At 45.2% G+C, this 25,665-nt stretch overlaps 3 protein-coding genes across 5 annotated transcripts in view; 2 read left to right on the top strand and 1 right to left on the bottom strand.

The window, feature by feature from the left end:
• The first annotated feature begins 4,506 nt into the window (after nt 1-4,506).
• On the top strand, nt 4,507-10,612 carry HINT2 (histidine triad nucleotide binding protein 2). Of its 2 annotated transcripts, none has more exons than XM_027839065.1 (5): nt 4,507-4,612; nt 9,683-9,823; nt 9,958-10,062; nt 10,196-10,268; nt 10,453-10,612. In XM_027839065.1, exons 1-5 carry the CDS (start codon nt 4,541-4,543, stop codon nt 10,542-10,544), a joined length of 483 nt encoding a protein of 160 aa, XP_027694866.1. In that variant the 5' UTR covers nt 4,507-4,540; the 3' UTR covers nt 10,545-10,612. The 2 variants fall into 2 exon arrangements, with proteins under 2 accessions (XP_027694866.1, XP_027694865.1); XM_027839064.1 differs by having other exon boundaries at nt 4,526-4,630.
• Nucleotides 10,613-12,637: 2,025 nt separating this feature from the next.
• Nucleotides 12,638-14,277, top strand: SPAG8 (sperm associated antigen 8). Its single transcript, XM_027839562.1, has 6 exons — nt 12,638-13,033; nt 13,122-13,293; nt 13,451-13,496; nt 13,602-13,713; nt 13,893-13,952; nt 14,085-14,277. The coding sequence occupies exons 1-6, from the start codon at nt 12,638-12,640 to the stop codon at nt 14,205-14,207; spliced, it is 909 nt and encodes a 302-aa protein (XP_027695363.1). The 3' UTR covers nt 14,208-14,277.
• Nucleotides 14,278-14,380: 103 nt separating this feature from the next.
• The window catches only part of NPR2 (natriuretic peptide receptor 2), an 18,816-nt gene continuing 7,531 nt past the window's right edge, over nt 14,381-25,665 (bottom strand). Inside the window, exons 4-23 of one of the 2 annotated variants that reach the window (XM_027839609.1) lie at nt 24,364-24,477; nt 23,884-24,019; nt 22,997-23,091; nt 22,634-22,766; nt 22,313-22,397; nt 21,633-21,753; nt 21,208-21,282; nt 20,928-21,005; nt 20,632-20,736; nt 20,453-20,524; nt 18,278-18,437; nt 17,889-18,044; nt 17,451-17,619; nt 17,126-17,272; nt 16,698-16,821; nt 16,394-16,462; nt 15,340-15,514; nt 15,167-15,265; nt 14,852-14,943; nt 14,381-14,667 (exon numbers count right to left, since the gene is read on the bottom strand). In XM_027839609.1, the coding sequence (XP_027695410.1) occupies nt 14,602-14,667; nt 14,852-14,943; nt 15,167-15,265; nt 15,340-15,514; nt 16,394-16,462; nt 16,698-16,821; nt 17,126-17,272; nt 17,451-17,619; nt 17,889-18,044; nt 18,278-18,437; nt 20,453-20,524; nt 20,632-20,736; nt 20,928-21,005; nt 21,208-21,282; nt 21,633-21,753; nt 22,313-22,397; nt 22,634-22,766; nt 22,997-23,091; nt 23,884-24,019; nt 24,364-24,477 (2,271 nt within the window). In that variant the 3' untranslated portion in view covers nt 14,381-14,601. Of the gene's footprint in view, nt 14,668-14,851; nt 14,944-15,166; nt 15,266-15,339; nt 15,515-16,393; nt 16,463-16,697; nt 16,822-17,125; nt 17,273-17,450; nt 17,620-17,888; nt 18,045-18,277; nt 18,438-20,452; nt 20,525-20,631; nt 20,737-20,927; nt 21,006-21,207; nt 21,283-21,632; nt 21,754-22,312; nt 22,398-22,633; nt 22,767-22,996; nt 23,092-23,883; nt 24,020-24,363; nt 24,478-25,665 lie in introns of those variants that run through there. The other variant, XR_003567082.1, reaches the window with a different exon arrangement.

Below are 25,665 nucleotides of genomic sequence, written 5' to 3' on the forward strand. Positions count from 1 at the left end.
ATGAACTGATGCTGAGTGAAGTGAGCAGAACCAGGAGAACATTTTACACAGTAGCAGCAACATTGTGTGATGATCAACTAGGACTGACTTAACCCTTCTCAGCAATACAATGATCCAAGACAGTTCCAAAAGACTCATAATGGAAAATGCTATCCACATCCAGAGAAAGAACTGATGGAGTCTGAATGTACATTGAAGGATAATATTTTCACTTTATTTTTTCGTAGTTTTTTTTCCTTTTGTTCTGTTTCTTCTTTCACAACATGACTAATATGGAAATGTTATACATGATGACATATATGTAAATATATATATATATATATATATATATAGCCTACATCAAGTTGCTTGCCATCTTAGGGAAGAGGGAGTGGAGGAAGGGAGGGAGAAAATTTGGAATTCAAAATTTTATTTAAAAAAAAGAATATTAAAAGTTGCCTTTACATATAATTGGAAAAAATTAAATACCACTTAAAAGAAAAACTATATAAGAAGTACTTCTACACATCAAAGTATAATAATAGCACCTACCTCCCAGGGTTGTTGTGAGGATCAAATGAGATTGCTTTAAAGCCCTTAGTGCAGTACTTGGCACAAAGTAAGCATTATATAAATGTCAGCTATTTCATGTTTGGGGGGGTGGGGCAAGTTGCTTAGCTGGCAACTTCCAGGGTCTGCCCTTCTCCAAAGCTTGACTTTCAAATGTTAGGTCCAGCTCTCTTTTCTGCTGTCAGGATACCCACTCCTCAAAGTGCTTCTTCCCTTGAGTCTTTATCTGTGTCTTTCTGGAGTGTCTGTCTCTGCCCCTGACCTGCCTTGAACTCTCAAACCACTGATCTCTCAAACTGCTATGTGTCTCTGAACTGAGTGTCTCCCTGTAGTCCAACTGCTGTTAAATACAGTGTCCTACAGCAGGGAATCTCTTCCACAAAGTAGTCCCTGGCTTGTACTCTATCAAACTTCTAAATTCTTCTAGGGGTTAGCTGATTAAATTCCTGCAAATGCATATCCAATTTTCTCTTATCCAAAGAAGTTGTTCTCTTTAATTTATTCAAGGGGTCTATTTGCTTATTTGCCTATTTCCTCTGGCATGCCCACAATTTTGGGACTTCATCATTGGCCCCTTTTCTGTGACTAGGGCTTGAAAGCTTTCAAAACTAATTCCTTTGCTGTTGTTCAGTCATATCCTACTCTTTGTGACCCCATTTAGGATTTTCTTAGCATATACTGGAGTGGTTTGTCATTTCCTTTCCCAGCTCATTTTTCCCAGATGAGGAAACTGAGGCAAATAGGGTGAGGTGACTTGCTCAGAGTCACACAGCCAGTAAGTGTCTGAGGTCAGATTTGAACTCAGGAAAATGAGTCTTCCTGACTCCAGACCTGGCATTCTATCCACTGAGCCACCTAGCTGCTCCTAGATTACATAGATACAAAACCACTTTGCTCTAAAACGAAACAAATCCCTGCAATCAAACAGATAGGAGGAGAGCAGTCATGAACACAAATAACTATGTTCCAAGGGAGATAAATGTAAAGGTTATTCTCAAAATATTATAAGATATTTGAGGGGGCAGCTAAGTGGCCCAGCAGACAGAGCTCTGGCCATGAGTTCAAACGACCTCAGACACTTGACACTTACTAGCTGTGTAACCCTGGGCAAGTCACTTAACCCTGATTGCCTCACCAAAAAGCAAAAAAAAAAAAAAAAATTGAGGAGAAAAAGATCATTTTCACCAGAGGGGAGTGACATCTGAGGTGGATTTTGAAAGAAGGAAAGAATTTTCAAAAAAATGGAGATTAGGAAAATCATTCCAGGCATGGGGGAGGGGGGTGGATTATGTGAGCAATGATATGGACACAGGAAAAGGCAGAGAAAAAAAAAACAGAGGGTAAAGAGTAATCCAGTTTGGCTGAAACATAACATGTAAAGGAAAAAAGCCCAAAAAAAGCCTAGAGTAGTTACACAATGCAGGCATTTGTTTTGCTTGACTGTGCATATTTGATACAAGGAGTTTTTCTTCCCTTTTTTTATGAGGGGAGGCAAGACAAAGAGAAAATAAATGTTAGTTAATTTAAAAAAATAAAAGTTACATAAAAAAAGAAAGGTAAATTGGACTCAGATTGCTTGCATACAAAGATCATTCATTCATATGTTGCTCCGTGATCAATGGAAAGCCACTGGAGGTTTTTGAGTAGACAACATGATCAGAGATTGATGCATTCCGAAGATTATTCAGATAACACTGTGAGGAATAGGATGGAGACGGCATAGACTGGAAGCCCAAAATCCAGTTGGGAGGCTATTACAATAATCTAGGTAGAAAAAAAGTGGATAGACCAGTGCCCTGGAATCAGGAGGACCTGAGTTCAAATGTGATCTCAGACCAGACACTTGACAATTACTAGCTGTGTGACTCTGGGCAAGTCACTTAACCCCAATTGCCTCACCAAAAAAAAAAAAAAGATATGGTTGTTTGCAGTAGAAGAAATGAGGTGATTGATGTGTGAGAGATACTGTGGATGTAGTCCCTACAGAGCATGACAATTGTTTGGATGCATGGGGTAACAAAGGAGAGAAGAGTCACAGATCACCTTGAAGTTCTGATCCTTGGAGACTTTGCTATCTGCACAAACACAGTCTCAATTTTTGGCTCATGCTGCCCCTTGTACTTGACACATCCTCCCTCTCTGACTTCATCTGTTGAATTCCTATCGTCATTTAAGGCCTATACAAATGCCCCTTGTACTTGGAAGCCTTCCTTGATCCTCTTGACTGATGATGACCTTCCCCCTCAACCTCATAAAGTATTTTATTTTTGAACCTTTCTAATATACTTATCATATATTATTCAATTCAATTCATTCAACAAACATTTATTAAGCCCTTACTATGGATTAGGTATTGTGCTGAGGATACAAAGGCAAAAATAGAAACAATTTCTTGGAACACTAACGCATTGTTGATGGAGTTGTGAAATGATCCAACCGTTTTGGAGAGCAATTTGGAACTACACCCAAAGGGCTATAAAAATGTGCATACACAGCTAGGTGGTACAGTGCATAGAGCACCAACCCTGGAGTCAGAAGGACCTGAGTTCAAATCCAACCTCTGACACGTGACACTTGCTAGCTGTGTGACCCTGGGCAAGTCACTTAACCCCAATTGCCTCACCAAAAAAAGCATAATAAAAAAAAGTGCATATACTTTGACCCAGCAATAGCGCTTCTAGGGCTGTATCCCAAAGAAATCATACAAGTGGGAAAAGGACCCACCCGTACAAAAGTATTTGTAGCAGCTCTTTCTGTGGTGGCAAAGAATTGGAAATTGAGAGGATGCTCATCAATTGAGGAATGGCTGAACAAGTTGTGGTATATGAATGTAATGGAATACTATTGTGCTACAAGAAATGATGAGCAGGCAGACTTCAGAAAAACCTGGAAAGACTTGTATGGTCTGATGCAGAGTGAAGTGAGCAGAACCAGGAGAACCTTGTACACAGTAACAGCCACATTGTGCAATGACTAACTTTGATAGACTTAGCCCTTCTCAGCAATACAACGACCTAAGACATCTCCAAAGGTCTCATGATGGAAAATACTCTCCACATCCAAAGAAAGAACTATGGAGTTTAAATGCAGATCAAAGCATACTATTTGCTCTTTTTTTCTTCAGTTTTGTTTTGTTTTTTCTTTCTTGTGGTTCCTCCTATTGGTTCTAATTCTTCTTTACAACATCACTAATGTGAAAATATGTTTAATAGGAATGTGTATGTAGAACCTGTATCATATTGTGCGCTGTCTTGGGGAGGATGGTGGGGAGGAAGAGGGAAAAAAATTGAAAACTCAAAAGCTTATGGAAGTGACTGCTGATAAATTAAAATAAATTAATTTAAAAAAATAAAAACAATTTCAGTCTCCTTCAGTGTATGTGTCGGTCTAAAAAATGGGATATTCACGGCCGCCTGGTCTGCTCCTAGCCGGCATGAAAACAAGCAGTAGAAGCTCCGAGAAGGTAAGTCCCATCCCAAAGATACCGGCTCGAGGGGGTTAACATCCAATGAGGATGGGGCGGGGAAGAAGCTAGCCAATAAGCAGCGAGTTCTCCTTTCTCTCCGCCTCTCGCCCTCTGTATCTCTTTGTCTCGGTCTCTCTGTCTCTCTCCCTCCCTCGGTCCTCTTTCGTACTTCAGGAGAGCCAATGGGGTAAAAGATCTACTCCTCCCAATAGCAGAACCTTACGGGGCTGAAAGACCCGCCCCCTCTTAACAGTTCCTACCCTGCCCCTAATAAGCCACTTAATGGTGTGAAAGGTAACAGACCCTAAGGGGTTTAAAGTTCCGCCCCACCCTGCGACGGAGCCAATGGAAAGCAAAGATACTGTACAGCTCCTGGGGGCGGAGCAATGGGTCCTAGAGACAGAGCCAATGAAATTAAATGATCCGCAGACAGGCTAGTAGAGCAACCAATGGAAGGAAAGGTTTATTTCGCTTCCGGTGCCGGGTCCGGAGGCGCTTCGAACCGGCCGTGGCTCCGCCGCTGCTATGGCGGCTGCACTGGCCTTAGCTGCCCTTCGAGTGACGCGACGTGTGACGGGGGCTGCCGCGCGGCTGCAGGTGAGGAGGGGCTGTGAGGTACGCCACCTGCCTTTGGGCCGGACTCCCCCGGCGCCCCTTCTCTCCCCGGCTTGAGCTGCGCGAGCCTCGGGCTTATCCGCGCCTTCCTACGCCCCTCTGCCCCACGAGGCCCGACTCGGGACCTCGGCGCCTCCCGGCTAAGCAGCTGGCTGTCGCCGACCTTGGTGGCCTATTTGTGCCAGCTTAGCTTGCTAGTTGTTGCCCACGCGTGGAGGGCCGTCTCCTATCTCGGTGCTTTTGCGTGGGTCGCCCTGTATGACTGGAATAAGCTCGCCACTTCATGTAATCCCTAGTCTTTTTCAAAAGGCCAGGTGCCACCTGAGAGAACATGTAAAGCGCTTTGCAAATCTTAAAGCGCTATACACGAGCCAGCTATTACTGCTGTTCTCCTCATGAAGGCTTTTCCTGATTCCCTCCCCTACTTAGTGTTCTCTGCCTCTTAAAATTACTTCGTATTATGTCATCAGTGTTCACTTTGTATCTTCTCTTCCTCTCCACGCCCCACAAGAATATAAGAGGGGAGTGGAGAGGGGGCATTATTATCTTTGTGGGATCATAGAACTAAAGCTAGAAGGAATGATTAATAAATGTTCTTTGTACAGCTCAAGGTCACATGGTTAAGTAAGAAATTTCAAGGCTAGAGCCAGGCCTCTTCACTTTATAGTATACTGGTATACAATTAACAGGTCACAGATTTAATTATCTTCTAGACAGAAAATAGGAACTTACAAAGAATTTTGTGAATTCAAATACTCGTCAGTTAACTTTTTCATTTTTTTATTCATAATCACCAAATTAATGTGTTATGCACAGTCTTTTCTTTTAAAAAAAAAAGGCAACTTAATCCACTAAGCATTCATTAGGGCCCACTATCAGCAGGCACTGGAGATAAAAAGATTAGTTAGACCGGATATTGTATTGGGTCATGCCTATGAGTAATAACATTAATAGTTTACATTTACATAGCAATTTACTGCTACAAACCTGCTTTACATTTAATCAATTCCTCAGTACAATTTTTTGAGAATGATAGAGCAAATTTACAGCTACAAACCTGCTTTACATTTAATTAATTCCTCAATACAATTTTTTGAGAATGATAGAGCAAGAATTATCATTCCCATTTTACAGATGTGAAAACATTCAGAATAGTTAAATGATTCACCCGTGAATACCCAACCAGTCTTTTCCATCTAGTACATTTCCCATGATACTACCCTGCCTATAATAAACCATAACAAATGACAAGTTTCTGAGGGTTGATTTTTTCCATGTATGCAGTTCAAGAAGTATTTATTTGCTGAACCTCTACAGTCTGTTATCTCCAACAAACTTTAAAGTGAATTTTTTCTAACGTGTGAACTATCCCAAATTTGTAGCCTCTTGTTAGTTTCTTGTTTATACCCAGTAAGGACTTCTAAGGGGAGGGTGCTGAAGGGGATACAAATTAATTTTATTGTTTTTTCTAAGTACAACATTTTAAAAAACTAAGCTGTTAAACTTAATATAAAACACACAAAAGAAAAATGAAGTTTGGATTATCTCAGAAATGCTATCCAATTCTCTGATTTTTGATTCAGAGCTGTAATAGACCCATGGAGAGAGATGAGAGAGGATTACTCAGCGAAGTTCCTTAACTCCTATCTTTTATAGAAGGGAGGAAGACCTATGTTTCGGAGAGACTGTCCCTGACGATTGCTAGTATCCATCCTTCAGAAGTGCTTACATAAGGGCTTGAGTCAGTTCCTGCTGTCCACAGACAACTTGTTTCAATGCGGCCCATTGGGAGCCCAGTGAAAACAGAAAATGAAAAATGGCCACAGGAAAGGATTGCTCCATTCTACCGTTGGGAAATAATTGTTGCCTGGGGCACATGGAAGAACTGAGATGAACTTTATCCTCTGTGATGAAAGTAATTAGATATACTACTGAACACAAAAGTTTAATAAATATTTACTAAATACCTACTATAAACTAAGCAAAGGGCTCTGGACTGAAGGAAACTCAAAGATAAATAAGACATTCCTCCTCTCAAGGAGCTGATAGCCTAATAGGAAGATAGGACAAAATAATTGAAGTATAAAATGGAGTAGAACAATTACATAAACACAAGCTCCTGTCAGCATTCATCCAAGGGAAGAAAGAAATATTTTTGGCTTAGGGGAAGGGGCTTAACATTTGAGCTGAACCTTGAAGGATGATTGGTATTTCAGTAAGCAGAAATGGAAAGTTCATTCTGGCATAGGAAATTGTGTGAGCATAGATGCAGAGGTGGTATGCACAGGATATATTTGTTGAGTAGTCTGATTTGAAGCATAGAATATGGAATGGGAGTCTCAGAGGCAGATAAGGCTGGGAAGTTAGCTTGTTCCCACATTATGCGTATATAGCAGCCTAAGAACTTTGGGCTGTGTTCAGTAGTTGAGGGAGCCATTAAGACTTTTGAGTAGACAGTGGTACAATCAGACCTGTGCATTATGAAAATAAACTTGTCAGTGGATTTGAGGAGGTTGTGACTTGAAGTTGAAAGACTGATTAGGGGACTCATACAAGTGTAGGTAATTAGGCCTTAAAGTAGTTTTAGTGGGAATAAAACAAAGGGGATAGTTTTAAAAGATGCTACTGAAGATAAATCCAGAGTATTTAGGAGCTACTTGATAACTGATTAAGTATGTTAGTGAGGGAAAGAGAAAATGCCAAGAGGGTGCAGTTTTGAGCCTTGGATGAAATTGAAGATGACGGGAAATAGTTTGGGAGCAAAGTGATCATTTGGATTGGAATACATTGAACCTAAGTACTGGTAGGACAGAAGTGTAGAGAAATCTATTAGGCAGTCAGAAATCCTGGTCTGAAGCTAGGGGACAAAACAGTTATCCCTCATTCAGAATGGTATTTTGGTTCACCCACAAGTTGACCTGATAGAACAAACAGAATGATGTTTTAATATTTTATATCAAAGTACCATATCAGTGCTCAAGAACTATAAAATCAGGCTTATTAAAAATATCAGTGGTGTCATTTTAGGTATGACAAACATCTTGGAATTCAAGATCTACCACAATCTGGACATATCTTCCCTTAACCAACCTTATCAACCTTTTTGCCTTCCTACATGCACCACCTCCCCTCAGTCCTAGCCAGGCTAATCTATTTATTGTTCCCCAAATAAGCCTTGTATGTGGATTTTTTTTTCTGGGAGAGGCCATCAGGGTTAAGTGACTTGCCCAAAGTCACATGGCTAGTAAGTACCAAGAGAGATGATAGAGGGTTACTCTGCACAGTTCCTTAACTCCTGTCTTTTATAGAAGGGAGGAAGGGAGGGTCACTATGTTTCGGAGAGACCGTCCCTGACGATTGCTAGTATCCATCCTTCAGAAGTGCTTACATAAGGGCTTGAGTCAGTTCCTGCTGTCCACAGACAACTTGTTTCAATGCAAATTTGAACTCAAGTCCTCCTGACTCCAGGCCAGTGTTCTATCCACTGCGCCACCTATTTGCCCCTACATAAATTTTTAAACAAATTGAAAGCCCTGAACATTTTACATTAGAATGATTCTGAACTGCTTAGACTTTCCCCTGACATTGTCTAAGACAGGACTGTACAACCTGCTTGCTGCATGCCAAAAGATTTTGGGTGGCCCGAGAAAAATGTAGAAGAAAATGTAGAAGAATATCCTTTGTACATAGAGGAAATCCTTTGGCATGGTGCAGGCCGAAGGCTGTACAAGCCTGGTCAAAGATTTGAGTTGAGATGATTTGTCTGTTAGTTTATTGTTACAAATAAATAAGTGGTGAGCTGGCTGGCTAGACAAAGCAGTCTGATTTACTAACTCTCACGTGTATATAGTGCTTTACAAAGTGCTTTTGAATTCATTTTCTATGAGGTAAGTAGTTTGAGTGTCATCCCTATCTGGGGACCCAACTTTCTCCTCCCCTTGACAGTCTCTTATTAACCTTTCTGCCAATAAAACTTCCCCTTTTCTTTTCCAGAAACGCTATCCTTCCCCGTGGAACTCTGCATGTCCTCTCCACTCTAACCTATACGCCCACTCCCCACTTCCTGAGGGTGGGGTAGAAACCTCAGGTATCCTAAAGAAGGATTCCCTGGCCTTGCCATCTGCCCTGAAGCCAAACTCTCCTGCATATGTTGTCTTCCCCCATTAGAGTGTGAATTCCTTGAGAACAGGGGCTGTCTGCTTTTTCTATTTGTAACCTCAGTTCTTGGCCCTTAAATGCGTATTTATTTCATTTATCCCCATTTATAGATGAGAAAACAGGCTCAAAGAATCTAGGTGACTTGTTTACCTAGCTAGTTAGGAACAGATATCGTGTAGATGTCAATGGATATTAAATCACTTTTCAGAAGGAGACCTTCTGATATATATTAAATATTTGGATATTTAGTGCCTTTTGTCTTAACCTTTCCAGGTGTGTTTATCTGCAGTATCTTAGTGAATGCAATCAAACCCTGTGGACAGCCTGGTCAGTCAGTCAGAACCTGTTAAGGATGGAGTGAAGCCTGGATAGGAGATATGATCGGTCCTTTGGAAAGTACAGTAACTTTTAGATGAAACCTCTAGCAAATTACTACTCAAGTTCCATAATTCTCAAGGGCTGAGGGTATTTCAGCCACCTATCAAGATGCCTGGTGCCTAGGGATTTGCCTAAAGTGGGTTAGAGGGGCTTTGCCCAAGCTATCTGGCTCGAATTTTACCAAATTTATAACGATGATGAAATAATGTAACTGGTGCCTTTCCCCCCACTTCCATCCCCATTCCTCTCTACTTAAGTCCACTTTCACCGCCCAACTTATCTCATCCCTAGTAAGCCTTTTATTCACTACCCTTGCCCATGTGATTCTCCAGAATCCTACAATATTTTATAATTTGCACCGTTAATTGTACTGAGTTATAACTGCACAGTTTTTCCTCTTCTTTACAGTGCTGCTGACATAGGGCTACACACAGGGGAGTTGGGGATAGAAATGGAGTCAGTACATGCTTGTTGAATGATTAACTGACCCAGGGTCAATCTGTGACCCTCTCTCAGGTCCGAGAAGCTTCAGGGGTCTCTGGTGGGGAAGAAGTACTTAAAGCCCAGCAAGCAGCCCCTGGAGGAGCAGCCCCTACCATCTTCTCCCGGATCATTGACAAAAGCATTCCTGCTGACATCCTTTATGAAGACCAACAGGTAGGATGCCACTTAGCCCTGTAGCCACCTTCACAGAATCTCCATCACCTCGTTACTCCACATACACACACACACACACAACACTTCATTTTGCAATTACAGTCTATTTGATATATCCTTCCTCTACTCCCCAGTGTCTTGTCTTCCGAGATGTGGCCCCTCAGGCCCCAGTGCATCTTCTAGTCATTCCCAAGAAGCCTATTCCTCGGATCAGCCAGGCTGAAGAGCAGGACAAACAGGTGTTGGAGAGTATGGGGTCAGGAGGAAAAACTAGGAGGGGCAGGGTTTGGGCCAAGAGCTGCTTGATTATTAACTACAGACCAAGGAGCGCTGGCCCTAACTCTTTCTTCCATTTTGATTACCCTGTCCCAGCTCCTGGGCCACCTACTACTTGTGGCTGCACAGACAGCAAAAGCTGAGGGTCTAGGAGATGGATACCGGTTAGGTGAGTGATCCAAGTCCTGACCTCCAAACCTTTAAGATGTCTAATCACTAGCCCACACCTACCCCACCCGTATCACCTCTCAGTGCTAATCCTAACCCTTTCATTGCTCCCCTTGACCCAGACTCTCTAACCTGTGGCCCCCAGTACCTATGTACCTAATGTCCCTAACCCCAACCAATTTTAGTGATCAACGATGGGAAGCTGGGAGCCCAGACTGTGTATCACCTGCACCTGCACATACTCGGGGGCCGACAACTTCAGTGGCCACCAGGCTGACGCTGAACAGGATGAGGGGTTGTGGGAATCTGTGATTGTTAATAAACCTGGTGAGCCTTGACTTCTGATTCCATGTCTACCTTCAGCCATTTGAACAAAGCTTCTCTCACCCACACTTTGGAGATAGGGAAAGTAGAGCACCGGAAGGTAGATCATTTTTATCCCAATTTCTATCAGTGACTATCTCACCAAATGCCCAAGGGATACCTGGGATCTATGATGGAGTATGCTTGGGTTGAAGGGAAGAATCATAGAGTTAAGAGCTGGAAGGAACATTAGAGGTAATCTAGGTTCAACCCTTCATTTTATAAATGAGGAAACTGAGGCCCAGAGATTGAGACTTGTTCAGAATCACACATGTAGTGGTAATAGTAGCTCACATTTATGTCATGCTTTAAAGCTTACAGAACACCTTACATTATTTCATTTGATCCTCACAACCCTGTAAAGTGGGTGCTATAATATCTCCATTTTACAGATAAGGAAACTGAGGTTGACAATGATTAACCAAGGGTTACACAGAAAGTAAGTCTGAAATGGGATTTGAACTCAGGTCCTTTGACTCCAAGTTTGGCACCCATTCTACTCCATGTTACCTCTGACCTAGTGGGGGAAATATTCTTTGTTTACATTCCTTGACTGAAGGAACAGGATCACTGACAGAAGCCAGCATACCAGACTTTTCTATATTAAGATGATAATTCACTTTTCTGTAGTACCTTATGGTTTACAAAAGATTTTCTTCACAAGCAAGTGCCCTGTGAGATTGTCAAAAGGCATATCTCACTAGAAATAATAGAAAAGAGGAAGGTTTACACTTCTTTCTGGGGAGAAAGGACATGAACAGCTAAGGTGGGGCTGGAACACAGGTGATGAATTGCATTTTTCAATCCACTGAAAAGCTATTCTGTAAGACTTGGCACTGAGTATGTACTTTTGGATTTCTCTCCATCTGTATCCTATTTCCCAGTAGATATTAGCCATTATAAAAACTGGAGAACACAAAGGATATTTTACTTAAGAAGCAACAGAGAAAGAGATTCACAACCATAATAGCATTTTACATCTCACGTGTGTAGGAAAGACTATATTCCCTTGTGAAGCTATCTAATGTCAGTGCCAGCTGTGAAGTGAGGGGGCTGAGCTGTCCCTGGAGTGGCCCAGGCACCTTACGTACAGATGCTTAGCAAATGTTTAGTCTTGGCATGAATACATCATAGGCACAGAACTACCCAGACAACAAGGATCAAATGCTGAGCCAGTCAGAAGATATTGTTCTGACAGCATAATGGTAGCAAAAAAAAATCTGAGTCTACCTAGGCCATAGACTTGAAACCAAAGCATGAAGGAAAAAAAAAACCTCCAAGAGTTAGTGGAGTTTCAGTTTTGTGGAGAGCAGTTGCAGGGACACAGAGCTAAGATGAGAGCCTGCTGGGTGACCTCTGCATGCTTTAGTATGCTATGCCTAAAACTAGAGCAAGATGCTAGTGAGGGTCCATGGTACTGGAGACCGAACTGGTCAACATTTTATATCCATCCCCCTTCCCACTGCCACCACTCTAATCCAGGCCATTGTTACCACCCACCTGGACCAGAGCAGCAGTTTCGGGCCTGCAAACTCCGTCCTCTAATGCTATGCTCCTACCAGAATAACCTTTCTTACGTATCACTGATCATCACTGATCTTCAGGGACTCCCGTAAGTTCCTATTTTGACATTCAACAGTGTCAGTTTCCTGCATGTAGTGTTTGCTGAACGGTTCTACCAACTGTCTGGCACACCCTAGCCAGTACCAAAGGCAAGTTCAGCCCGCCGAACGGGGCAGCATCGACTGTCGATGCTGTCCTACGTGGTGACAGATGGGAGACTAGGGGCTGGTCTCTGGGAAGGAGGCCCCTGCTGCAATAGGATAGAGAAGACGTTCCCCGGCACTAGCGGGGCTTGCTTCCCTCCGCGTCCCGGCTGCAGCCTGGTCTCCGGCCGGAGCCGCGCCCGTGAGCGCCCCCGAGGCCCGCGGTCTGGGACGGGCGTTCGGAGCCTCGGCCGGCCAAGTCTCGCGAGGTCGCCGGACGTCTCCATGGCGACCCGCTAACATGCCGGGGAAGACGGAGGGCGGGGAGGATGCCGAGGCGGTTGAACGGAAGGGACCCCCGCTAACGACCTCGGCGGCCCAGGGCAAGGCTCCCGCTGAGGCCTCGGCGTTCACGGGAGAAGAGCCAATGGTCTCGTCCCAGAAGGGCCCAGAGGGCAGCGCCGACTCCAGCTTCGCAGTGGAACCGGCGCGGGTTTGCGGCGGCTTCCTAGCGCAGCCCCGCCTGCCCCCCATGCACTGCTGCTACTGGGAGCCTAACGTCCAGGAGCAGCGCCCCTGGAAGGCACTGCAAGTCCCCGAGCCCGGCGCCCCGGGGCTGCCCTGGGTCCCGGAGTCCCGGGCGCCCCGGGAACTGCTGCCGCGGGGCCAGTGCCTCATCCATAACTGGGTGGAAGAGGTAGTGCGGGGGCGGGGGCGGGGGCTCTGCCCACCCACGGGGATCCGTGGGGGGGCTTTGGAGTCACTGTGAGCTTTGGGTCCCACAGAGAGCCACCAACGAGCTGGACCGGGTCCTAAATCATGAGGAAAGCGAAGGTTTCCGCTACCGACACGGACACTTGGGACTGCTGACCCTAGAGCTAGCCTCCCCCCGGGCCTTCAGGACCACCCAGAAGGATTCCTACCAGCACCCAGGGAATCCTCGGAAAGCCCTCCGAGGTACACACGAAGGCTAACGAGACAAAACCTTAGGAAGGGGTAGCAGAGGGCGATAATGAAGTATGCAACTGAAAGGCAAGTTGCTCCTCCCCATCCCTCACACCTTGGTCTGGTACCCACTGACCCGTGCCTCCCCTCCTGTCCATCCTTCCCCTAGGGAAGAGAGAAGCCATGTTGGAGCTGCTTCTGCACCACCAGATCCGGTGAGGGATAGATGGGGGGGGGGAAGGAGTTGGGGAGGAATTGGGTGAGGAGAGACAAGGTGGGGATAAGGGGGGGAAATGTCCCTTAACTCCGGGATTATGCAGGAAGGAAGTGGACCAGGAGTTGAGTCCACCAAAGTATTCCAATTATGAGTCTGTAACACACCATGATTATCAGAGGGAGCTGGATCGACCTGGGCCACCACCTCCCACCAAGGTGAGAACATCACCTTCCAGTAAAGAAGGTCCTCAATAGATTGGTGGGAGGAGACTTTTGGGCTATTTTCTGAACCCTTTGGGAAGGCAAGGGAAGGAAAGGTCACACAAGAAAATTAGGGGAGATTAAATACTCCTTCCCCCATCCCCATGGACTCTCAACTCCTTTTCCCCATACAGCCTCACAGTCTGCAGGAGCAGCCAGAGACCTATTGGCTACAAAAGGCATCAAAGCTTCCGGTGTGTTACCTTCCTGGGGGAGGTAGGGGCAGGCAGATCATGTTGCTGAAGTTTGGAGAGAGGTGGTGAACAGAAACGTGGTTGGGTAGGCTGGTGGGAAGAGGTCTTATCCTAACTTGGAGAATTTTTCAGGGTGTCAGCAATATTCGGACATATGATACCCCATTTCGAAAAAACTGTAGTTTCTCAACACCTGTTCCTCTGTCCATGGACCAGCCCTTACCCTACAGCCCTGAGAACTACCCTCGACTTTGAAGGGGAAATGGTAGGAGAAATGCAGATTGGATAATGGGATAAAGGAAATAAATCATACAAATGGGTATTATTCCTTGTCCTGAGACTGCCTAATTGGATAAAGGAGGGAGAGGTGCCATGACCTTGCTCACCCCTTTTCTTAGGGGTTTCATTTATGATTGTGAATCCATGGCTGGTTTTGTAATTTTGTATTTGACCAAAATATTCTGGTTTAGATACAGATATTTACAAGGGTGGGAGAATATGTACAAGCCCCAGAGTCAGATGCCCCAGGGCAAATAGTAAGTGCACACACGGTGCTCTGTGATAGTGTCCCATATGGCTAGTGAATAATAAAGATCATGGCCACAGATCCTTGGGGGCTGGCAGAAGAGGGGGAGGAAGGCATTTCGGGTCACAGCAGTCCAGATGGTACTTTTCGCTCTCCCAAGAGCCAGTATGTCCGCATCTTTCCCTTTCCCTGGGATGGTAGAAAATCAAAGCACCCCCCCCAACCCCACCCACATCAGTGCTTTGTTCTATTAGCTCCAGTCCTCTTCTTCCCCTCTCCCCACTTTACAGGTACCCATTTATCCCCTTTCTCCTCACCCCATTACCAACCCCTTCATCCCCTTTCCTCCCAATACCACCCAGCCCCCAATTACCTTCATCTCTACATCTCCTCTAAGCTCCAGCTGAAAGCAGCCAAATTCATCCAGGGCATCCTTTGTTGTGGATGAGACATGGATCTTCAAGGCTAAGAAGCCAAGAAAGGTCAGAGAAGGGCTGACCAAGGTTGGGGATGGGAAGGGGAAGAAATGAAACTGTGGGTCCCTCCCTCATCTCCTCCCACCCACTTGAGACAAAACAGTAGGGGGTGGGAGGAAGTGAAGAAGTCTTACATTGAAGAGCCCTGTAGGGTGATAAGAGCATTTCATAACTGTCTCAAGGGCAAAGAAGATCTGGGGGATAAATCTCACCTTGACCATTGGACTCCATACGTGAGGCAGTGTTCACTGTGTCACCAAACAGGCAATATCGGGGCATTTTTAAGCCAACAACTCCAGCACAGACTGGCCCTATAGGGAAGGGCAAGTTGGAGAGATCCTATAGCCATTTGGGGACAGGGGTCAGGAGCCAGAGCTAATCTTACCAGTATGTACACCAATTCGCAGTCGTAGCTGATCATGAGGCCGATGCCGAATTCGGAAGGAAGCAACAGCATCCAATAGTGCCAGGGCCATACGGGCAATCTCAGGGGCATGGCGCTGACCATTACGCCCGGGGAGACCAGATACAACCATGTAGGCATCACCAATAGTCTCCACCTATAAAGGAAAATATCAAGGTCAGATGGTCAGTGCCAAGGAAACACAGGCATTTCCATTTGTGTGTTTGGCCTAAGATGGCAGATAGAGGGGGGCAAAGGGGACAGAGAGAGAGACAGAGGAAAGGATAGGAGGAAGAGGGACAGGGGTGACAAAGAGACTAAGGACCAGATATAGTTTTACTCATCTGGTCTTTAATGTTTGAGACCCAGACTGAGGAACTGAAAAGTTCTCACACAGTAGAAATTAATTGCCTTCCCTTCGACTATAAGTTTGAAGCTACCATATAACAACAACATAACCATGTCCTATCTGCAGCTAGGAACTGCAAATGGAAAATGGAGTAAAACAATAAATTACAGAGCAGCAGAATCCTAGCAGTTTTTGTGGACAAGGGCATTATGGCAGACAACAGAGGTGAGGCAGGGACACCCAGGAATTTTAAAAAGTTGCTCACAGCCACAGAGTTTCAGGCTGCAGTAAGGGTCTATGGAATAGAAATTCAATTTCTGCCAACAGAGGGACTTGAATAGAAAATTTTATTTTAAAATACTTTTTATTCAAAAATTCTCAACCAGTTCTTTTCCCTAAATTCCTTTATCAGTCCAAGACCTATACAGTTTCCAATAATTAAAAAGACAGGCTTAGAGCAGCTAGTAGTCCCAGTAGTGGTGAGTTCCCAGAGAATCAAATTAGGGGCCTGGGAATACATATATATGTATATATGTATGTATGTATGTATGTATGTATGTATGTATGTCCCCAGATCCACATTTTAACACAGGGGCTGGGGTTCAGAAGCCCCAGGTAATCCTGGTTTCAGGGTTTCAGGAAACCAGATCCTGGTTTGGGGGGAGGGGTGCTAACCCTGGTTCCCACCTTGTACACATCAAAGTTGTCAATGATGGCATCGAAGCAGGTGTATAGGTCATTCAGGAGTGTCACCACCTGATGTAGGATAGGGAGATTCTGAGATTCAAGTTCCTGACCTCCACAAAGGTTATGACTTTACCCCAAGGTACTCTAATCCCTCCCAAAGATATATAATCCTGACATCAATGGAACCTAATACCGCTCCCAAACTCCCTTAAGTCCAAGTATTCCAAGTCCCCACCAGAGAGACCTCAAGCCTCTCCAGAGACTCAAAAGCCCCTCTATCCTATGGTTTACCAAAGTCTCTCACCTGCATAGGGGTGCTCTCTGCTGAAAGGGCTGTGAAGCCCACGATGTCACTGAAGTAAATGGTGACATTGTCAAAGGCCTCAGCCTGTACAGTCTCCCCTCGTTTCAGCTGCTCAGCCACTGAGCTGGGAAGGGGGGGAAGGGATGAATGTGTCTGTGTATCTTTGTGTGGCAGTAGAAAGACGGTGCTACCACTGGAAGCAGGGCTTGAGAGCATGTAGAGGACTTGAAAGAGCTTACTCTCTTAGGAGAAGCACAGCTGTAACTGGTGGGGGTGAGGAAGGAGCTTACTGGAGCAAGCAGGAAGGGGAAGGTGAATCCTAGGTAGAAGGTTCCCTTGGGAAGGGGGGCCTGAGGTAGGTGTCTTAGATAACAGAGAAGAGCCCCTAGGGGTTGGAGGAGAGAAAGAGGGATTCTCAAAGAGCTCACTGTGGCAGAATCTGGTAAAGGAGTGCCTCAGCCTTGCGCTTCTCCTCCAAATATGCCTGTGTCCGCTCCTCTACCAACTTCTCCAGATTGTTTGCATACTGCTCCATTCGAAGCAGAAGGTTGTCTAGGATGCTGGTACCACCTTCCCTATAGGAGGAAAGGGAGCTTTATTTGGTGAACTTCCCCCAAAAAAACACTTACCACACACACACAACCTGTACCTCTCTTTGAGCCTCCACTTAAGTCCTTCAACCCCTCCAAAGCAACCAGGACTCAGCTTCACTCACTCTCAGGGAAACCCTATATGCCTCTGATGCCCTCTCACTTGTTGAAACGTCGGATGAAGCCCTTGATCTGTCCAAAGTCTGGTCGCTCAGCTGGATCCTGGGCCCAGCATCTCTCCATCAGCAAAGCTAGCTCCTCACTGAGCTGTGCTCGGTCAATACTTGGCCGAAAGTATGGCCGCTGACCATTGCGGACCTTTTGGATAATCTCTGGGGATGTAGAGAGCAAAAGGAGGTGAAGAGGGGGAACCCAGAAAATTATAATGCTCACCTTAGGAATCATGGTCTAGCACCTTCCATTGAAAAGGGCAAGGAGTTGGGGCAGCTCGATGGCACAGTGGATAGAGCACTGGCCCTGGAGTCAGGAGGACCTGAGTTCAAATCTGGCCTCAGACACTGACTAGCTATGTGACCCTGGGCAAGTCACTTAACCCCGATTGCTTCCCCAAAAAAAGGGGTGGGGCAAGGAGAGAACTCACCCTTGGGACTGAGGTCTAGGCCTTCTACATAGAAAGGGCCACTTCGAAGTGCTATCTCCTGCAGAATGATCCCAAAGCTGTAAACATCAGCCTTCTGGAGGCCCACAGTCAGCAAGTGGCTGCCATTCAACAACTCTGGAGCTGTCCACAACTTCTCTGAAAAGTAGAAACGGGCTGATCTAAGCTATGAAGTGGGACAGCACCCAGGTCTTCACAGCGACTCAAACCCAGAACATTCCAACTCACCAAGGCCCCAAGATGGGAAAAAGCCCCATATCCCTGTCCCATCTTGGAGCAACCCATTCTTCTCATCCCACCCTAACCCAAATGGAGACAAGCAGAACCAGAGGAGATGAAAAGAAGGTAGCTTTAGGATGGTGGGGCCTCACTGGCATAGAGCGCGTGACTGTCATCCGGTTCAGCGGCTGACCGGAAGCTGGCCAGGCCATAGTCAGTGATCTTGAGCACGAACCGGCTATCTACCACACAATTGGAGGATTTGAGGCTCCCGTGGGAAGCAATGATGCTGTTGTGGAGAAAGGCCATGCCCTGCAGGATACAAACCAAGTCACTGGGGCCAAGAAAGAAAGGGGAGGTCTGTGATGAAATGCCACCCCCTTTCCCTGGTAGAAGTAACTATTACTTCCAATGTATGTTTTAAGGATCTTGTACTATGAAAATTAAAAGACCTGATTTTAGAAGACTATCCCTTCTCTGGAGAAACACCAACAGATTACACCTAAGTGGGAGAATCAATTATGCTGAAAGTCAAAAGCAGTGCCCAAGCAGTAATTAGCCAGATCAACTGATGGGTCAAGGGGAGTCTGTGATTTGTGGATTAGAAATTAGTCATCTTTCTGGTGATTAAAAGAACAGAAGCCAAGTGGGAGAACTCCTGGTAAAGTATATGAAAGTGACAGGACAATATGATATAAACTATAGGACTCCATTGTTTGTCCTTTGTTTTAAAGAGGACCAGTAACATCATGGGGTGATATCTTGACTTGAGCATGAACTGGACTTAAGTGAGACAGTTGCACTCTTTCTTCCACAGTCATCAAAGTCCAGTGTGGCAGGACAAAAGTCAGGATGAACTGGCAATAGCTCAGGATTCAGTGGATGAACTTGGTGTCTCCGATATCTGACCAAGTTCTAAGCACTCCACAGCCACCTTTATGGCCTTTGGAACAAAAAACTGTGCTCACCTGCCCATTCTGCCGGGGGGGGGGGGGCGACTTCACATGCTTGGGGTATTCACCCACCTAACTCACCAACAGCTTTGAGGACTGTTGGTTACCCTCAACCTGGTTTAGCCTGTCTGCTTAGAAGGTTTTACCAGGCAGTGGCTGGTGCATATGCTCCAGCTTCTTAGAGCCACAAGTGAAAAGTAGGTGAAGGTGGACACCAAAGCTAGGTGAACAGCCCCAAAAAGGGCTTGGCAAGCCTCACTATATGACTATTGGGCAAGCAGTGCCTGGGTGCCACATAAAAGAGATGATGCGACTAGGAACTAGTACCAGCTGTAAATATTGACTCGTGAACATGCTAATTATAATTACTAATGACTCACATTAATATAACACTTTAAGGTTAAAAGTAGTAAGCGTATGATTATCTCCATTTTACAGATGAGGAAACGAGAAGTTAAGTAACACCTTATCCACTCTGGAACTTGAACTCAGATCTCAACTTAAAATTTAGTGCTTTTCTCATGGCCTGCCTAGCCTAGCTGGTCATGTTAGAAGACTTAGATGTATTAGGAAAGATATTGGATCTACACTCAAGCCAAGGAGAAATCAAACCCTGGAAAGAATAGCTCCGGAAACCAGACGCAAGAGAAAACTCTAGCAAATAGTAAAGGAAGGAAGCAACCAGAAGTTAGTTATGGCAGCCTTAAGCCACAGGAAAGGCCCACGTAGCTAGAGTCAAAGAGAGTTGGAGCCCCATCTAGACAAGTTAGGGCAAAAAGAGAGCCTTGGTATGAACTGAAAATCCATCAAAAAATTTCCAGGAGCCAGGCCAGCCACAACACCACAATTTTTGAGTATACCTAGACAATTCAGAACCTCATGCTCTATAAACTCTTCCTTTTGTGCTTTTTCCAGAAAAGGTGGAAAGCTTCAGGATTCTGCTTGTGAAATAACAGAAAGGAGGTTACACTTACAGGTCAAAAGGAAGGGATTCAAGTGCCCCTCTAGGATAAGGGTAGTGGTATGGCAGCAGCTCACTTGCCATTTTCAGAGCTAGAGAAAGTTGGGAAGCAGATCCAGGCCCAAGCAAGCATTAAACTGTTCCAGTGAATTGTGAGCAATGCCCAGTTCTCCCCTAATCACCATCCTGACAATTCCATCTCAGGCTCTCTCTGGTGAAGAGGGACAAGGAAGGCTGTGATGGCAAGGCAAGAAGAGTGAAAAGTAACACCCTTGGGATGACTACTGTACCATCCCTCCATTTATTTTCCTTTACCTACAAAAATTCTGCTCCAACTAATCCCTCTCCATTCCCCGACAGAAAAAGCACTAGAGATTAATTTTATTTATCCCCTAAGCAGAGGGAATACTCACCTTCACAAGGTCATTAATGAGTGAATAACGGAACATCCAATCCAAGTTGATGCTATCATTCTCTAGAATATCCTAGGAGTGACAAAGATAATGGGTATGCCTGCCCTGATTCTGACACCATATCACCCCAGTCATTCATTGCCTGCCTCACAATCCCAAGCTCCTCTTAACTCTCTTACCTGCAGGCTCCCTCGGGGACAGTACTCTGTGACAATGCAGATGTTGGGAGGGTCTATACAGGCACCAATGAATCGGGTCAGGTGGTTGAACTGAACATCCCTCATCTGGAGGGATTGGGAGGAAAGGGAACAGTAAGAGGACAGAGGTATCTAAAGTTACCTGTGTACCCTAAGCCTTTCTCCAATTCTGAATCTTCCATAAATCCCTAAGCCCTTTACCTGCTTCTTCCCTCTCTTCAATTCTCCTCCCTCTACCCCTTTGTCCAACCCAGGTCCATCCCAGGACCAGGACCTACATGTTTGAGCTCAAACAGGACCTGCCGTGTCAGCTCTATGCGTTTCTTATTTACATGTTTGATAGCAACAACATTTCCCTGGAGGAGTAGAATGGAGAAAAGGGATTAAGGCCCTAGCAAGAGGAAGGAATCTGTGGGGCTTGGGGTGCTGGAGGAGGGAAAGGGTCAGGAGCCCAGTGGATTACATTGCTGAGGGAGAGAAGGGGATGAAAAACAGGGTGACTGGAGGGTAAGGGAACATGGGGAACAGGGCAAGGGCCGAGAGCAGAAGTTTGTTCACCTTGAAGTGACCGGTGTTGGCAAAGATCTGGTATTTCCCATGGGCCGTCATGAGCGAGCCGTAACTGGATCCCCGCTGGGGCCAAGGGCGACATGGGGGAAGGAGGGAAGGGAAGGTTGGACAGTAGCTGCAGTACATGGGGCTATCATTACAGGCCAGGATGCTAAGGCTGGTAGAAAGAGCTCAGAGCCAGGGAGGAACCAGGAAAAGTAAAGTAATGGGGGTGGGGGAGGAGGAATATCTATTAGAGGGGAGACTGAGAGAAAGTTATCAAGTGAGGGTGAAGAGCTGGGGAATGGACTTGGAGCTGTCCTTGGGGGAAGAGTTAGGAAGATAACAGAAGGAAATAGAGGAGGATGCAAATGAGGACAGATAAGACATCAGAGTAGGAGGGAGAGGAAGCCCCAAACCTGCAGCAGTCTCACCAAGGACAACGTGAGTCTGCTGCCGGCGCCCTTGTGATAGCGCTCAGAATTGCCAAACTGCAGTTCCTCCCATCTAATTCGCCACAGCATGCTGGCCAGCTCCTTCTCCAGCATCAGCTTCCTAAAAGGACAGCACACTTCAAGCCGCCCAGGCCAGGGCCACACCACAGATCCACACTGGGGTAAGGGGACAAGGGAGGGACCCTGACCTGGGCAGATCAAAGATTTTAATAATGCAGCCACCACATCTGGCTGTATCCAAAGAAAATCCAAAACTTTTAAAAAGTATGTGTTCTACATGGTTTTATTCACAGCTGAATGCAATATTTTTTAAACCCAGAGGCAGGAAATCAGCCCAAAGACTAGGCAAGAGCCTATACTGACACCAATCCCAAGAGATCCTAAACACATTCTTGATTCTTGGGTTGGTAGATATGCCAAGATGTTCAAGAGATGCCCACTAGGGATACCACTTCCAAACAGGCCATATCATGGGAAAGATGAGATGGGGAGGAGGCAGGAAAAGGAGGTCAATTTTAGTGTGCTGGGTTTGCCCCTGGGATGCTTTCCTGGGCTCAGTCTAAGAATTAGGATTTGCTCCTAAGGCTTTAATGACAGTGATGATGGGCTGGGGACAATGTAGTGAAGGAGAAGAGGGCAGTGTAAGGCCAAGAACTCACCGGAAAATGAGGAAGCTGGAAACACCGAACATTATGAAAGTGATCCCTGTGCCCAAAGCCACAATGGCCAGAGTCGAAAGAGGGGCTGTGTAGGGGGAAGGAGGATGTGGTCACTTGAGGAGAAGGGAAGAAAGGGTCCAAGGTATGCAGGGAGATGCCTTAAGAAGGGTAAGGATAGTTCAAAGGGAGGTATGAAGCTAGGAAAGAAGGCAGCTGGAAGGAGGCAATCCCCAAATCAAGGATTTGGCAGTTACTTGGGGAAGAGAGGGCTGTTTGGGAGAAGAGGAGGAGGCTGTGCCCCCAGCCCCTGCACACACCCACTTTTATCACAGGACGGGTCATCCAAGTCGAAGGCACAAGGGGGATTATCAGAAGGAGGGGCCCCCTTCACCCAGGGGATAGGCTGCCCAGTCCACCAAATCTGCTTCTCAGCTCCAGAGTAATGGGCTGCAGGCTACATGGAAAAGGGAGAGCAGGGATTACGGACAGCAGCTTCCCATCTTCTATCATACACAGAACACCTCCTTTCCTTATGACCTCCCCAACACAACCACCACTCGTATCACAAGTTATACCTATGCAAAAAGAAAAAGGCTCTACCATGAGTCACTCCAACGCTGCCTCCTGGTCAGATTCAAGAACACTAGACTTAACACACACAGCAAATCTGCATACCCCCCTCACCTGAAAGTCCCCGGAGTCCAAGTCCCCCATGGCCCAAAGGACAAAGTCTGTTTCACGGTCATTGTTCTTGTCCATTACAACCAGCCCTGTCACACCTGAGATGGGACAGAAAGATGGATACCCTGATAGCCTTCTTTTTGTGGGTCCTCCTGCCTGCATCTTACTTCTGTGTCTGCATATTCCTCTCTCATCAATTCTCTCCTTACCATGCTTCTGCTTCCCATCAACCCCTCCCACTCTATTTGCCCCCTGCTCACCGATATCTTGATATCTACCCTCTCCCCACAATCTTCAGAGGGAACCTGCAGTAGTGGATAGAGAGACAGCCTCAGAGTCAGGAAATCCTGAGTTCAAATCTGATCTCTGAACACATACTTGCTGAGTGACCCTGGGCAAATCACTTAACCTCTCTATCCCAGCCAGCTCTTTAAGAGCCTATCTGGATCTGCATTGTCAGGAGTTTCCTTACTGGGAGTTCCCTATAACAATGAAATAATTCCAGTACTAATAAAAAAAAGCCATCAGAAATTTAGAAGGGAAGGGAATGAGCTTTTTAATAAGTGTCTACTATGTGCCAGGAACAAGTGCCTTACAAATATGTCATTTGATTTACCATTGAAAAGGACCTTAGAGGCCACCTTCTCCAACCCCTTCCTTTTAGAGACACAGAAACTGAATGAACCCTAGAGAAGGTAAGTGGTTTGCCCAATGTCATACAGGTAATTAAGCGACAACTACCATCTTCTAACTTCATCCTCAGGGCTAGTTGTTTCCACTGTACCACTATTTGCTCCCTGCTCTCCAATACCCTAGAATCTACTCTCATAGGAAAAAAAGCACTTTGTAAACTTCACAGTGCTACATAAATGTGAGTTCTTTATGATTACCCTGGTATCTGCGCCCTTGCATCTTCTTCACTATTCGCAGTCCATCGTCCCTGGTCCCCCCCTCTTGCAGTGTTTCATTCAAGACCTCGGCGTATAGCAGGATCCCATCGTAGAAGCAGCCAGCAATGAGGTTCATCTGGGAATGGCAACCTCAGCCCTACTCACCCCCATATTTCCACAGACCACCTCTTCTCCTCTCCGCCCCTCCCCAGTCTTTCCCCCACTTCCTTTCATCCTTTGTCTCTTTTGTCAATCCCTTAGTGGCATCCAGGAGCCACTTCCAACATGCAATACCTCCTAGTGGAAGGGAGAGCAGGATGGCAAGAATTCATAGTCTGGCTCCATGGATAAGATGGCTTCTTATTTAGGATTAGGTGAATAGAGATGGAAGGTAGGGAGGGTGGGCTGGGTCAGGAAGGGGCTTCTCTATACCTCTATACCTCTATAGATGAATCCTCGGAGAAGGAAAGGGCTCCTTACCAAGGAGGGGGCCAGCTCCACACCAAAGTCAGTCCGGGCCCTCAGCAGCAAACGATGCTGGAATTCCTGATATTCAGGGTTTGGAGGCTCTCGATATGTAATCACCAACACAGTCTACAAACAGGAGCCAGTGGGAGAAATGAATAGGTAAGGACTTCAAGATAGGTGTAAGGATAAGGAAATATCCAGTCAGACAGTCTCAAGACAAGGCAACGTGTTCATCAAAAGCACTAATAATAAGAGAAATACAAATTAAAACAATTCTGAGGTTTTACTTCACATCCTGCAAATAAGTAAAGATGACAAAAAAATGTATAACAGTAAATGTTGGAGGTATCACAGAAAGACAGAATCAGTAATACTTTGTTGGTGGAGCTATTCAATTGGTCCAGTTGTTTTCGAAAATAATCTGTAATATGAACTGATGCTGAGTGAAGTGAGCAGAACCAGGAAAACATTGTTCACAGTAAAGCTCTTCTCAGCAATACAATAATCGAAGACAGTTCCTAAAGATTCATGACAGAAAATGCTATATCCAGAGAAAGAACTGCGGAATCTGAATGCTGATCAAAGTGTACTATTTTAACTGTTCTTGGTTTTTCCCTTTTGTTCTGTTTCTTCTTTCACATTAAGACTCATGTGGAAATATGTTTAGTATGACTGCACATGTATAACCTACATCAGATTGTTAGCCATCTTAGGAAAGGGGGAAGGGGAGGAAGGAAGAGAGAAAAATTTGGAACTCAAAATATTATAAAAAATGAATGTTGAAAACTAACTTTACATGTAATTGGAAAAATTAAAATACTGTTTGCTAAAAAGAAGAAGAAAAAGAAGAAAAAGAAAAAGAAAATAATCTGTAATTATGCAAACAAAAGTGACTAAAGTATTCATGCCCACGGGCCTACCAGTCCCACTACTGGGTATATATTCCAAAGTGGTCAAAAACAGAAAGGTCTATTATATACCAAAATATTCATAGCAGCACTTTTGTGGTAGCAAAGAAATGAAAACAAAGTGGGCACCCACTGACTAGGGAATAACTGAACAAATCGTGGTATATGAATATAATGGAATACTGTTGTGCAGCAAGAAATGACAAATGAATAATTCAAAGAAAAAAATGAAAAATTTGTATGAACTGCTACAGTCAAATAAGCAGAACCAGAATAATATATATAATATTATAATATACAATGTGAATGGAAAAATAAGTAAAAGCATACAAAAATATGAATTAAAAATAAGTAATGATCCCAGAGAACAGATAATGAAACAAACCTCCCCCCCCTCTCCCTTCCC

Source organism: Vombatus ursinus, unplaced genomic scaffold, assembly GCF_900497805.2.
Source record: "Vombatus ursinus unplaced genomic scaffold, bare-nosed wombat genome assembly UNPS02014832.1, whole genome shotgun sequence".
In the NCBI taxonomy this organism is placed as follows: domain Eukaryota; kingdom Metazoa; phylum Chordata; class Mammalia; order Diprotodontia; family Vombatidae; genus Vombatus; species Vombatus ursinus.